The sequence below is a fragment of the Acinonyx jubatus genome, chromosome X (genome assembly GCF_027475565.1).
Source record: "Acinonyx jubatus isolate Ajub_Pintada_27869175 chromosome X, VMU_Ajub_asm_v1.0, whole genome shotgun sequence".
Lineage (NCBI taxonomy): Eukaryota > Metazoa > Chordata > Mammalia > Carnivora > Felidae > Acinonyx > Acinonyx jubatus.
In genome coordinates this window covers 108,784,512-108,798,093 of record NC_069389.1, presented here as the reverse complement: position 1 = coordinate 108,798,093, position 13,582 = coordinate 108,784,512, and the positions used below count along the sequence as shown (strand labels likewise).

Here is a 13,582-nt window from a genome sequence, read left to right as displayed (position 1 = left end):
CAAGAGATAGAAAGCACGGCTTAAAATTCTCAAAGTAATTTACAAGGGTCACTGTAATCAGGAAACGGAAAACCCAAATGATGTTTACCATTTTGTTTTATGCTACTTACTAGTGAAGGTAAATTCTGATCTGGCCAAAAAGATTCTGGAATTGGCCAATGTCCAACAGGAACACCAGTTTTAGAGTTAGGCCGTACATAAATCAGCTTATGGCAACTATGCCAGGGTTGAGCAGCAAATGAATTGCTTGGCCTGGATGAATCCGTAAGTCCATCTACAAGTTAAACAAAGACAGACACTAAGGCATACAGTTCTTTTTCCAGCTGCTGATCTTCTTGTACAAAATTTTCAGCTAAAAGCAAAGTACAAAACAAACCAAAACACCCCGATCCTTAACTATGCCCCAAATGCATAGTTACATCGAAAACCATTATAAAATTAATTTTCAATTTGCTGAGATTTGGACACATAAATTAAACACAGCACGCCAACTAGAGTTATTCTTCAAAATCAGGCAAATGAAATCACTCATCCCCTGGTATAGTTTTTACATTTGTGGAATCTGACAAAATAGGTCATAAATTCCATTTGCCTTTTCTTTCTAGTCCCCATTAAGTGGCAAAAATATGCTTGAGTAAACCCACCCAATGACTACAAAAGCAAAATGAAAACGATCCAGATTCACTCCAAGATAGAAGGAATGTAGGGGCGCCTGGATGGCTCAGTCGGTTAAGCGTCCGACTTCGGCTCAGGTCATGATCTCACGGTTCATGGGTTCGAGCCCTGCGTCGGGCTCTGTGCTGACAGCTCAGAGCCCAGAGCCTGCTTCGGATTCTGTGTCTCCCTTTCTCTCTGTTCCTCCCCTACTTGCACTCTCTCTCTTTCTCTCTCTCAAAAATAAACAAAGATTAAAAAAATTTTAACATGGAAAAAATTAAAAAAAAAAAGAACCGTAGACAAAGGAGAAATGGAGCTAGAAAGAAAAATCTGAGCTATTTACATGACACCAAATCCAATAGGCTTCCAGTATGACCATCCCCAGTTCACAATAAGGTAACTGAACACAAAAGTACGGATGAAGCAGTGAATCGTTAGCAATACATAACATGTCCTTCCTTTACAATTACGTTAATGAATTTAAAACAGACTGTGAGGCCTCAGTCTTCTGTGGTGGGTGTTCTTACACTGGAGTCCAAGAAACTCTAGAATTAAATACAAAATTGTGTTTGTGTGGCCTATGTCCGTTCTTCTAGGGAGAGAGGTCTCTATTTTTCCAACAGCTTCTCAAAGGGTTCAAGGCACTAAACATCAGAAAGGTCAGGAGCCACAGGATCCACAGCTTCCGACAGAGACGTATGTCTTTCTGAGCAGCTATGACTGATTGTGGCCACACAATTAAAACTCATGGATCAGGAGAGCCTCGCTGAGTCAGTCGATAGAACATGTGACTCTACGTCTCAGGATTGTGAGTTCAAGCCCCACACTGGGCATGGAGCCTACTTAAAAAAAAAAAAAATGTATGGATCAGGTCAGACAGGCACGGTGGTAATGATGTGTGCGAGAGCACAGGATCGAGGTGAAGCGCACAGTGCTCCAGGGCTTGCGGCGCAGGGATGATTTGAAGAAGACCCTTCCCCTGTACAAAAGGACCTCTGCTATCATCCACTGCCATAATCTGTCTGTTTTGAGATGTGGGACGTTCTGTGAGATGTCATTTGAAGAGAAAAGGTTCTGCAGTTAAACAGTGGCCAGGAAAATACTGGTGTAGGATCTTATAGGATATCAGCAGTTTCCGGATAAAGGTTCACAATCTCTTGCTGACATACGGTACCGAACACAGATTTCATAAAGATAGCGTGGCCCATTTGGCACTCACAAGACCAAAACCAGATTACTGGTTAAGTGGCACTCCTCCATGATTCTCCAGGTACTTTGTTCATAGAGAGGTGAATAATGCAGGGTATCCCAAGACTGGGACCAGGGAAGATGAAATGGGTAAGAAAAAGGAAGAATTTTCTTAAGAAGGTTTGCCACTGGATTAAAGTTGTTAGCATCAGACCAACTGACACGTGAACGCATGGCCATTGTTTGGATGGATGTTTGCAACCACATGAACGTGTGTGGATAGTACAGGCTGTGTCTATTATCAGTTTACTGTCTTCCCAACCTCGGATCATTCTCTGGGGCGCAAAAAAAACCACAAAAAAGTCACGTACTGTACCTTCTCCAACAGGAAGTGGATCTGGTCCCGTTTTTTCAAAGTTAATAACTACACCACTCTGAATTTTCTGAACTAGAGATTCTAAACACTGATTCAACATTCTTTGTGTTCTAACACAGTAGGAGCGACCTATACCAGAAGGAAAAGCAAATAGTGTCAGTTTGAGCAAATAAAATACTACTTAACAATGTAAGCATCTGAAATCGTAGAGTATATCTTGAACCAATCATAACTATGTTGGCTGCAAACATCACACTCAGGATGAGCTTAAGCAGGAGAGCTGAAAGATTCTGAAGGAAAACAAGACAAGACAGGATACGGCATTTAAGCAAAACCATACTCTGCTGCTCTGAATTCCTCCTCTAGAAATATGAAATATTGCCAATACCTCCTGTGACTTCACACATCTGTGTGATGGCAGACTCATCAGTTGGTACACTCCCTAGATGCTCTGGTTCCGTAGAAGCCAGTCCAGGCAAACGCAACACCAGGGCAAATAACCTTTGATCCCAACGAAAAGGTTCTTTGGTTAGTTCACTTCCAGGCAGAGGAGAATTCAAAGGAAGATGAAGCTGATAAGGCAAAAGTTGAAAAGTTTCATCATAACAACCCATACAAAACTGAAGAGAGAGTCAAAAGGGTCATTTTTCTTTCATGTATTCGGTAATCTCTCAAGGATTGTGAAGACGGAAGGTCTGATCAAACTTATTCTTAACTGGAAACGTATGCCTCCCACAGAAATAGCTGCATGTTCTCCGCCATTTAAACGAAATTTACAAAAAAACATGAAATCTCACCTCTTCCTGAACACCAGCAGTACTTGTTAACTTGTTTCCATCTGTGATGGTAATTAAAATAGATGGTTCTAAAAAAAATGGATTTCTCCCCTAAAATACATTTAAAAAGTATTAGAGCCATGTAAAGTAATAAAATGGTATTTAAACTTTTACATCTGCCTGGCCAGTGATCTCTCAAGTGTGTGATAAAATTTGCCTGGATAAACAAGAAGGAAAAGATTAGGGATTGAAACGGGTGGGAAATCCAAGTAACAATCCCTGCAGAGGTAACATTCAGAATGGACTGAGGGATTCTTATCAAGTCGGGAACTCCCCCAACTCGCATATCCAAAAACTCCTCTCCCTCTGCGGTCTAAGTAATCATGAAAGAAAGAGACTGGCAAATTCCTGGCACAGGTAGGGGGACATTAGTGACTCATGCTCTGCAATCTGGACTCTACTCTGGTTACTGTGAGCAGAGTTTCTAGGGCAGGAAAGGACACCACTATTTCTTCATCCATTTATCCATCAATGGACACTTCTAGAACTTTTTCAGTTGAATTGGGAGAGGCGAGAGGGAGCTAAGGACACTGAAAATTTCTCTTCAAATACCTTGTTCCAACACTTGTCAGCAATTTATTCATCCCATTCTCAGACACCTGATGACCTGAGGGGGAGGCAATTGGCACTACACATTTTATGATCAAGCCACATACAAGACCCCCCAAAAGGGGGACATTTTTTTAAAGTATGTGTTTAAAAGATATGGACTTCCTCTGGGCAGTTGTGAAAAGTAGCAGAAAACTTGGTAACCACGCCCGGTTTTAAATTCTTACCCCAAGTCACCAAAAGAAATTAGCTGTACTCACTCAAAAGTTTTTTTACCTGTCCATAATTGTCTATTCCAGATATTAATCTATTGAGATTTAACAAATCAAATGAGGATCTTAGAGCCTGACCAAGAGTAGTCAGTCCAGAAGCCTGAAGATTTTTTAGTTCACTCATGAATGTTGCGTGATTTTCCTTCCAACCAGCCTGAAAACCAAACATTTACAAAGAAATTCCCGATTACACAATGAACAATATATAAAGTGCAAACAACCACTAAACAGCAAGTATCCAACCTCTAACAGATTCACTAGTCCCTCGATCTAATTCTAGTCTAGATCTTGGCTGATCGGAAAGATCTGTCCGCGTTAACGACCAAGAGCAAAGAGGCAAACGGTGCATTCGTCCATTATGGCTGGAAGGCTCTGGCTCAAGAAGTCCAATCTTCTCTTCAGGTCCAATCAAACCTACCCAAACACCTCAGTATTTACCTTAGTTTGACACTGATGATGAGCATGAAGAAAGGAGGAGAGGAGGGGCTATTTTTAAGTGCGCTGTCCTTGATAGAGACAATTCGCTACTGAGGGGCTGAACTGCATGAACTCTTCTAACCAAGACTCTTCCCCCCAAACAATATGTTCACTTTAAGTAAGAGTCAAGGGGGAATTCTAGGAATAGAGCCACCACTATTCGGAGACAACCTTTCTGGCATCTTCAAACATTCAGAAAGCCCCACGTCTAGAAAAAGGGGAGAAAGAAAAGAAATTTAAAAAGTTTTGGCAACGAAGCAGCCCCCAGGCACTCCCAGCAGCTATGAGCAGCAGCAAAGAACCAAAGACCCCAGGCCAGCAGCCAACATGCTGTGATCGAATGGTTTGGAGACCAGGAGGAAAAGATCACGTTGACTGGGGGCCAGTAATGGCTATAAAAACAAAGCAGCACCAAATGCAAAGAAGAGAAGCCAAAAGAAGAACTGGCAGTTGACAGCAGGTCACAGAGGAGAAGGCCAGCAAAGGAGAGAGCAAACAGCACAGCTTGGCAACTGGGTGGGACAAACAGCCACCTTAGTGTTGGTGACACTGAGGGCAGCAGTGTGATAGGTTGAATGCTGAAGTCATGCCAACCAGGCCGGTATAGCTGGAGGTGGAAGGCGAGAGCAAATAATAAGAGATCAACCAAATCATTTCAATTTCATGTCTGGCCGAAGGCACACTGGCCATTATCCATACAACTACAGCAAACGTTCTCTCTTCTAGTTTCACAGTCTCCAGAAGCAGTTTGGGTCAGAATGACTGAGATATCTGCATGACCCTGAGCGAGCCTGTTGGCCCCAGGGACCGAGATGGTATTCTCTGGAATTGGAGAGGATTAGGCAAGCAGGGACACTGTGCGAGGCTGTGCGTAATATAAGCAGCGGAAGGAGTCATTCACATTGGAATCCGACAGAATGGCGCCCCCTTCGGCTGAACCGTCCAGAACCCGCATAACCATACAGGGTGAAGGTCCTGGTTAATATCCATTCCAGTCCAATAGCCTGAAATTCTGTGAAATTAAAGATGTGCTTAGCCGTTGGTTTTTTTTTTTTTTTTTAAATATTCCTGACATATCCTACAGATCGAAGGGTCTAAAGGTAAAACCTTTCCACGTGTCCCTTTGGCCAGATTGTATATATGACTTATAGTACCTAGGGAAAGCAGAGCATGAGAATTCCTTGTGGCCTAAGGGAAATCTTAGGCCACAAGCAATTATGGCCTTTTCACTAAAAGCCTAGTTACAAAGAAAGCTTGTGTGGAAATTGTCCTCCTCAAATACCTAGAACTATCAGCACGTTGCAAATCACACTGAATTAAAAAATGAGCTTTCTTCTTTGTGGTGGAAGAGAAAGGTATGCATTTGGGAAGGATACTAGCAATTCTTTCCTTTCTTCAACAAATTTGCACGGGCCAACTATGCCGTACCGGACAGAACACTACACGCTGGAGATCTAGAAAGGGATCAGCCCTTGAGGAGTTCCTGTCACAGAGGCATGAGAAATGTATTTATGGGCACTAAAAGGACAAGTGACCAGGAGGTTAGGGAAGGCTCCTCACGGAAGATGGGGCATCGGAAGAGGAGCAAAGGACATCCTGCACTGATGGCAGGCGTGGAGGGGCAGGCCAAGGAAGAGAACGAGAGTCCACGGAAGGATAGGGCAGGAGGCAAGGCTGATAAGTGGGGTTCTGGCTGTATAATGCTTTGTAGTTTGGATTTTATCTGTTGGCTCTGGGAATAACTTGAGGTTTTGAATCAGGGCAGCGGCTTGATCAGATCTGTGTTTTAGCAAGATCGTTCTGCTGGGGAGTTGGAGAACAAACTGGGGGGTGGAGGGGAGGCTGAAGCTCGAGGCAGGGAAACTGGTTTGGAAACTGTTGCCATAGCTTATGGGAAGAGCAGAGGGGAGGAGAAGGGGCTGCCGATGAAACAAGAATTTCAGAGGCGGCGTCAGAAGGCGTCTGATCAGAGCTGATCAGAAGGGATGGGCGAAGGACCCAGGTCATCCATTAGGTCGAGCTTTGTGGCCTGGGCAAACCTGAGAATGGTGGGCCCTTCCCTCACAATCCACTTTATAAAGTTGACTGCTTTCTCGGAGTTACTTCACGTAGCAATCTTACTTCCATATTGTAAATTCCGCATTATACCCACAGCGAGCACTGAACTCCTGGGAGCCGCAAAGCAGTCCGCGGCATGACTAAAGAAAAATGAGCAGACAGCTTGGTTTGGTAAAGGGCTGGGGTAAGATGTGGGTACCACTTAGGCAAGCACCCTGTAACTCCTCCGTATTGAAAATAACGTGTCCCGATTGTTCAGAGTCTTGCTAATTAATCTGTCGGAATAATTGCTCTTTCGATTTCTCTTTAGCCTATGGATTGGAAGGAAGCATTTTACAAATCATTCCTGCACTTGAATCGCTGGCATTCTGTTATCAGGTCAATCCCAATTCTTTGCAATGAACTGAACAACACAAGAACTAAAAGCCCCTAAACGCATTCCTCACCATGCTGAAGGGGAAAGAGCCTATGGATTAATCTCACTATCTTGAGAACTTCATTAATGTGGCAAATTTCTTCCCAAAAGATAATCATGAAGAGCTAGTGGCAGAAAGTCTGTGTTTCTATTTCTCGCTCATTGTTTGGAGTTGATTTTTTTTTTATAGAAATGAATTCAGGACAGCCCGTTTCCTAATACAGTCTTCTTAACACAGTCTTTTCTTTCAAATTACTCCAAAGGTACGCTACTCTCAGGTCAGTAAAATCTTGACTCACGATAATGAGTTCCATACATTCTTATGGAAGCTTTACAGCTTACCAAGTACTTTCACATTTCACATTTGGTTAGGACAACCCTATAAAATAGGCATGGTATTACCGTCCCTATTTTGTTTGCCGACACCAGGAAGAAGTAAGACTTAAGTCGGTCTTGTTTGTGGGGGTGATAGTGGCAGGATTGGGGATCGAGCCTCGCATCGGCTCCACACTGAGAGCAGAGCCTGTTTGGGATTCTCTCTCTCTCCCTCTGCCCCTTCCCTGCCCTCTAAAAAAAAAAAAACAAAAACAAAACCCCCAAAACACGGCTAGTCTGACTTGAGATGTGAGGTAAGTGTAAAATCCATGCGGCGTTTGGAGGACTTAGAAGAAAAATAAGAATGACACTATCTCAGTATTTACTTTTATATTGGCTATGTGCCGAAGTGATAGTGTTTTAAATTTTCGCAGTTAAATAAAATGTATTACTAAAAGTTCCACCTGTTTCTTTTTACTTCTTAACGTGGCTACTAGACGAGGTTACAATTTGTGTATGGCTGGCATTATATGTCTGTTGGATAGAGATGTGCTGGAAGGACCTGGAGGTCAGGCAAGGGAGCTCGGCCTGGCTTCGGCAGACAATAGACTCATTACAGATTCCAGGGGAGGGGGAAACAGGATCAAAGCAGTGTCTCAGGAAGGTCAGTCTGGCAGTGACACATAGGACAGATTGGGGAAGGAAGGCAGGCTACAGATTTCTGTCCATAGCCAGGAAAAAGAAGCTAGGAGCCTTGACTAGTAATCCCAGCCTGAGGGAATCAGGACCTGAGTTAGCCTGGGAATGAAGAAGAAGGCAGAAACATTTTAAACCAACAAGATAGGACTTGGTGACAGACCGACCATGTGCGTGAAGGAGAGAGCGCAAAGATGGTTACAAAACTTCTAGCCCGGGAGACCAGAGGGACAGAGGTTTGGGATGAAGGAGCGACCTGAGACGAGTGAACTCCTGAACTAAGGGTTTACTGTCTTAGGTCAAGTTGTAAAAGTCTCCCCGGAGTACAGTCACAACGATGATGAAGACGGTAATGGTGGTCAGTAATAATCATAGGTAATATGCATCTGTGCTTATGTGTCAGGACCTCACTTAGGCTCAGCATACCATTCTATCTGTAGCCTCATCTGGGCACCGTCACCACCCCACGAAGTAGGTGCTGTTATTACTTCCATCTTATAGATGAGCACACTGAGGCTCAGAGAGGATAAGCAACTTGTCCAGGGTGAACAACTAGGAAATGACACGGCTGGGATCTGAACGCAGGTAGCCTAATTCTAGAGCCCACCAATTTAAACCACTATACTCGAGAATCTTCTAGGTAGTCCACATCCTCACCTTGTAGACAAGTCTTGTTTTAGCTCCAAAGTCATACACTTAATGGAACTTCCAAATTTCCTTTCAGTGAAACTTCCTTTCCCTCATGTCTAAATGCAGACCAGTTGCGTGTGGGGAGCAGTGACCTAGGACTTGGAAGACCCTGGTCCATTCGTGGCTATAGCCAACTAGCAAAGCAACTGGTCCAGAGTAAGTCGTTTGTCCCTTACTGGGGCTGTTGTCTCATCTAAGCAACGAAAAGGTTGAAAAACCAACTGGAAGGTCCCTTTGGGTTTTTGTATCTTGTAATTCCATACCTTTATATAAATCTGACTTACAGAAAGAAAACAACTCACATCTGAATCAGTACGTTAGTTCGGGCCTGGTTGAAATGTGTATTGGCAACTGAAAACGTCTTTGAATGCCAACAGAAGAAGTATGGGCTTTTCAGTCTACCAGTGCCTTGGGTTCTGTCCCAGCTCCAGACTAGCCACTAGCCATTTATCGTCCACTCATATCACCACAGAAAGGAGAGAATCTGCACTCCTTTCCTTGGAAGGGCAAAGCCTAAAAGAAATATGTCCTACTATCCTCTGCAACCTTATTAAGGCCCTGCTCCCATCTCTAAAGGTCACTTGTAATCCAATTCCAAAATACAAATGACCTTGTTAGGCTTAGTGTCATGTGCAAATTTAAGGAACACGCTACGAATCTCCTCATCTAAGGTAACTGAGGAACATATTTAGGGCAGCTACATCTAACTTTCCACAAGAGAAGTGCCCCTTAAAAATGACATGAATGGAATAACTTGCAAATCGAGAAATAAATGAAGGGGTGCCTGGGTGGCTCAGTCGGTTAAGCATCCAACTCTTGATCTCAGCTCAGGTCTTGATCTCAGGGTCGCGAGTTCGAGCCCTGCGTTGGGCTCTGTGCTGGGTGTGAAAGGGAATTACAGTGAATCTTTTCAAAGAGCACAAATAGTCCTTCTATATTATAGGTTGTCACATGCCAGGCTCTCTCTCTGTCCCTCTGACTCGGTGCTGAGCCACTGCACTGATCCATTCTGGGCACACATGCCCGAAAGCCCATTTGGATGCTCCCCTGAAAAGCTCCGCCCAAGTCTTCCTGGGATCCAGGGAGAGAAAATACAAGTCGCTTCCCTCTCCTTGACAAGACTTGTTTAAAAAAATCTTTTATTCAAGGAAATGAAATCAGGCTGGCAACATTTGCCCTTCAGAGTCCCATGCAGAGGGGGCTATCCTGGACCTTGGGCTCTTCTTCGAGGTGATTACAAACTAGATGATTAACGGATTTGAGTATTTTCCCAGATGTCGCAAGTTAAAGCCAAAGAGTTTAAATTTAGCAGGGCCACCATTTCTCTTGTTGAAAGATAAACTATTTTCCTTTTTCCATCTGTTCTCCACAAGTTGGGGGTGGGGGCGGGGAACTGGTTCTGCAACAACTCAGACAACCTGACTAAATCGACTTCAACAGCATTTTTCAACCAACTCATTTTCTTCTGCAACCTGACATTCTATCGACTTTGTCACGGCATATCGTCCTTGCATTGGTAACCGGGCCAGCGAGACAGAATGACATGGAAAGGAAGAAGCCCTGCTTTTCCAATCAAGCCCGCCTCCCAAGGAGACACATGACTTTTCCCTCGAGCCTTATACGGAATACCCGTGTGAGTTAAAGCTTGAAAAGCTTCTGGAGTTTTCTCCTCACGACTGAAACAGACTCTAATTCGGACAGAGAGGAGACACGGTTTACTTGGCCTCCTACGTAAACAGAACGCTGTGACAGCTGAATCATCTTAAAATGTTCAAGCATCTTTTTCAATTGTGTTTACCTGCAGCACACCTACAAAGGAGGGTGCTAACATGATGAACGCACACATTAGGAAGACGCTGTATCGGTGAAAGAACAGAACTGTCTTGCTTCTCGTACCTCTTTTAAAACTTCCTTCCGGCATTGCATTTTCTGACCCTGACACAACTGTTTTCCCCCTTAAAACTCCAGCAATTTGGACTGGTAGCACTTTTTTGTGGTTTTTCTCCCTTGGCTCAAGGTACTGGTACGCTTCCAGGTTCGACAGGGGCTATCTAGGATTCTGTGTTTGATGTGCACTGACACAGCTTCTTCTTATAAAATTACTTAAGACCATCCAGTTCTAGCTTACTTGAATCTCCTAGTTTTTAAAAGACATTCTTAAGAAATTGACTCCCTAGCATTATGCTAAGCAAAATTAGTCAGAGAAAGACAAATATCCTATGACTTCACTCATATGAGGCCTTTAAGACACAGAACAGATGAACATAAGAAAAGGGAAGCAAAAATAATATACAAACAGGGAGGGGGACAACACAGAAGAGACTCATAAATATGGAGAACAAACAAATATGGAGGGGTTGGGGGAGGGGGGATGGGCTAAATGGGTAAGGGGCATTAAGGAATCTACTCCTGAAATCATTGTTGCACCATATGCCAACTAACTTGGATGAAAATTTTAAAAATAAATTTTAAAAAAGGACATTAAAAAAAAAAGAAACAGACCCCCATACTACACTGCAGAAATGTATTTGACAGTCTATGGCCTGCAGGATTGTTTTTCCAGCAGATGGCTAAAGGCCCACATCATGAGCACCTATTTTTAAGTAAACTGGGCAAAGAAATGATCCACAGTTTGAGTCTACTGACACAAAGTTCACGATTTTGCATCATGGGTCTCTAGAATACCTAGTATGAGGGATTTTTTAAGGGGATAAACAATCCTAGAGGTAAGTCTAAAATATATGCAAAATGCATTTTTGAGTTTGCAAAATTTCTCTTGCCCCAGAGAATCAGGAAGAAATTATGAGATAGAAGCCACATTTTAGAAACTTTTCTCCTTTGTCCAAGAGTCAATTATATTGTTAGTGAAAGAAAAATATCTTAGAGTAGCAAAGACTTTGCCAAACTCGGTCAGATACAGTGTTAAATGTTTCCTCTCTCACTCTCAGACCATTTCAACTGTGGCTATTGACCTATTATCAGGAAGAAAAAAAAGCTATTGTGCAGATCACATGCTCAATTGTTGAGACTTTGGGTTCGGATAGGAGACATTTTATTTTTATTTATTTAAAAAAATTTTTTTAATGTTTATTTTTGAGAGAGAGAGACAGAGTGCAAGTGGGGGAGGACAGAGAGAGAGAGGGGGGCATAGAATCTGAAGCAGGCTCCAGGACCTGAGCTGTCAGCACAGAGCTTGAACTCATGGACCTCGTGATCATGACCTGAGCTGAAGTCGGACACTTCACCGACTGAGCCACCTAGGCGCCCCCAGATAGGAGACATTTTTATGAACACATACACAAAATAAAAATGAGCAAAGATGGCCTTGGAAAAACGCAAGGACAGGAGTGAGAGCCACCCAAACACTGCAGAAAGAACTGAACAGAGGAGGCCGCAGAAGGGCCATTCATTACTTTCCAAAGTATTACATGGCATCTCTTTCTTCCAATTTTTAAAAATTATTTTCTCAAAAAAAGTTATGACCATTTTTAAATTTTGTTTTATTTTTATTTTTTTAATGTTTATTTTTGAGAGAGAGAGAGAGAGAGAGACAGAGAGACAGAGCGTGAGCAGGGGAGGGGGGCAGAGAGAGAGGGAGACACAGAATCCGAAGCAGGCTCCAGGCTCTGAGCTGTCAGCATAGAGCCTAACGCAGGGCTTGAACCCATGGAGGTTGAGATCATGACCTAAGCTGAAGTCAGTCGCTCAACTGACTGAGCCACCCAGGCGCCCCATGAGCAGTTTTTTAAATGTTTATTTTTGAAAGAGAGCATGAGGGGGGGAGGAGCAGAGAGAGGGTGGAACCGAGGATCTGAAGCAGGCTCTGCGCTTACAGCAGAGAGCCTGATGTGGGACTCGAACTCACAAACCATGAGATCATGATCTGAGCTGAAGTCGGCTGCTCAACCAACTGAGCCACCCAAGTGTCCCTATGAGCAGTTTTTTACATTATGCAAGTAACATACATTCAATGTTAAAAATTCCAACAGAAATATGAGGCCAGTCAATACCTTCCCCAAACTCCCAGGGCCACCCTCTTGAGAGGTAACCATTGCCAGGAATCTGTCTTGATCATTGAACTGTTATCGGCAAACAGAAATGACACCAATGAGATGGAGTCCCATTTACCAATGAAAACGGAGTGACATTCATCAACATAATGAGTAAGTGTCCAAGAAAGCACAGTAAGCATGGCCAGGAACCGTTTTCTAAAATTTAAAAAGCAAGTTTGAAATCACCCTGAAATCCATACCTCAATTATTTGCCTTCCTGCCTTTCAGTTATACCGTTCTCGCCTATACTTTTTTTGGAAAGAACACTGGAAATAACCTAATCTAATCCCTTCATTTTACAGATAAGAAAATGGACCACATAAAACGTAAGTGACTTACTTGCCCAGGGTCATGTATCTATCTAATCAGTGGCAGACTGTGGCTAAGAGTTGAAGTGACACCCCTTGCCACACGTACACGACAGTGCGTGGGGTGATCTACCAGACAGGATGTACCATGACCATTTTTTAAAACCTGATTTTTGTAAAAGTACCTAGATTTAAACAGACTTCTAACACACAGCTTGAAAACATCACTATGAAATGGAGGTTACAAGTAAGCTTTTAAGAAACATGGACAGCTTTGCCCCGCACATCTTCAGCATTCTTCCATAAGAAATAAAACAGGAGGGCCCCCCACTTCCCAATGCCATGGCTGTATGAAAGCCTAGATTTTTTCCCCTGGAACCTGCAGTCTACTGTCTAGTTATGCGGGCTCCCTTTGGCACAGACAAATGCAAAGAGAGATGGGGCTCCAGATTAAACCGTGCCTCCAGGCAACTTCAGGCCAATTTAAATCACAACCTATTGGTCTAGTTCAGACTAATCAACCTCTAAAGGTCATACTCCAGCCTCTTCCCTCTTCCTTTTGCAACTTTTCTTCATTATAATAAAGCACCTTTGGTCACATCCTCCCCCTCAAGTCACACCCTCACTGGAATGCTGCCAGTTGACTCCTCTCTCCCTGCCTCCCCCCCCCCTTCAGCTCTCTGTATCTCCCTC

The 13,582-nt window shown here is 43.4% G+C and overlaps 1 protein-coding gene across 13 annotated transcripts in view; it reads right to left on the bottom strand.

Moving 5' to 3' along the window:
• The window catches only part of INTS6L (integrator complex subunit 6 like), a 55,990-nt gene that overhangs the window by 29,110 nt on the left and 13,298 nt on the right, over nt 1-13,582 (bottom strand). For 10 of the 13 annotated variants that reach the window (XR_008289867.1, XM_027054840.2, XM_027054843.2 and 7 more), the window contains 5 exons: nt 3,883-4,032; nt 3,019-3,108; nt 2,610-2,793; nt 2,222-2,350; nt 111-274 (listed from right to left, as the gene is read on the bottom strand). The exons of 1 other annotated variant lie outside the window; for it this stretch is intronic. Coding sequence is in view for 11 of the 12 variants with exons in the window: in XM_027054840.2 (XP_026910641.2) it covers nt 111-274; nt 2,222-2,350; nt 2,610-2,793; nt 3,019-3,108; nt 3,883-4,032 (717 nt within the window). In the remaining variant the exon portion in view is untranslated. Of the gene's footprint in view, nt 1-110; nt 275-2,221; nt 2,351-2,609; nt 2,794-3,018; nt 3,109-3,882; nt 4,033-13,582 lie in introns of those variants that run through there. 2 more of the 13 variants (XM_027054847.2, XM_027054851.2) reach the window with 2 other exon arrangements.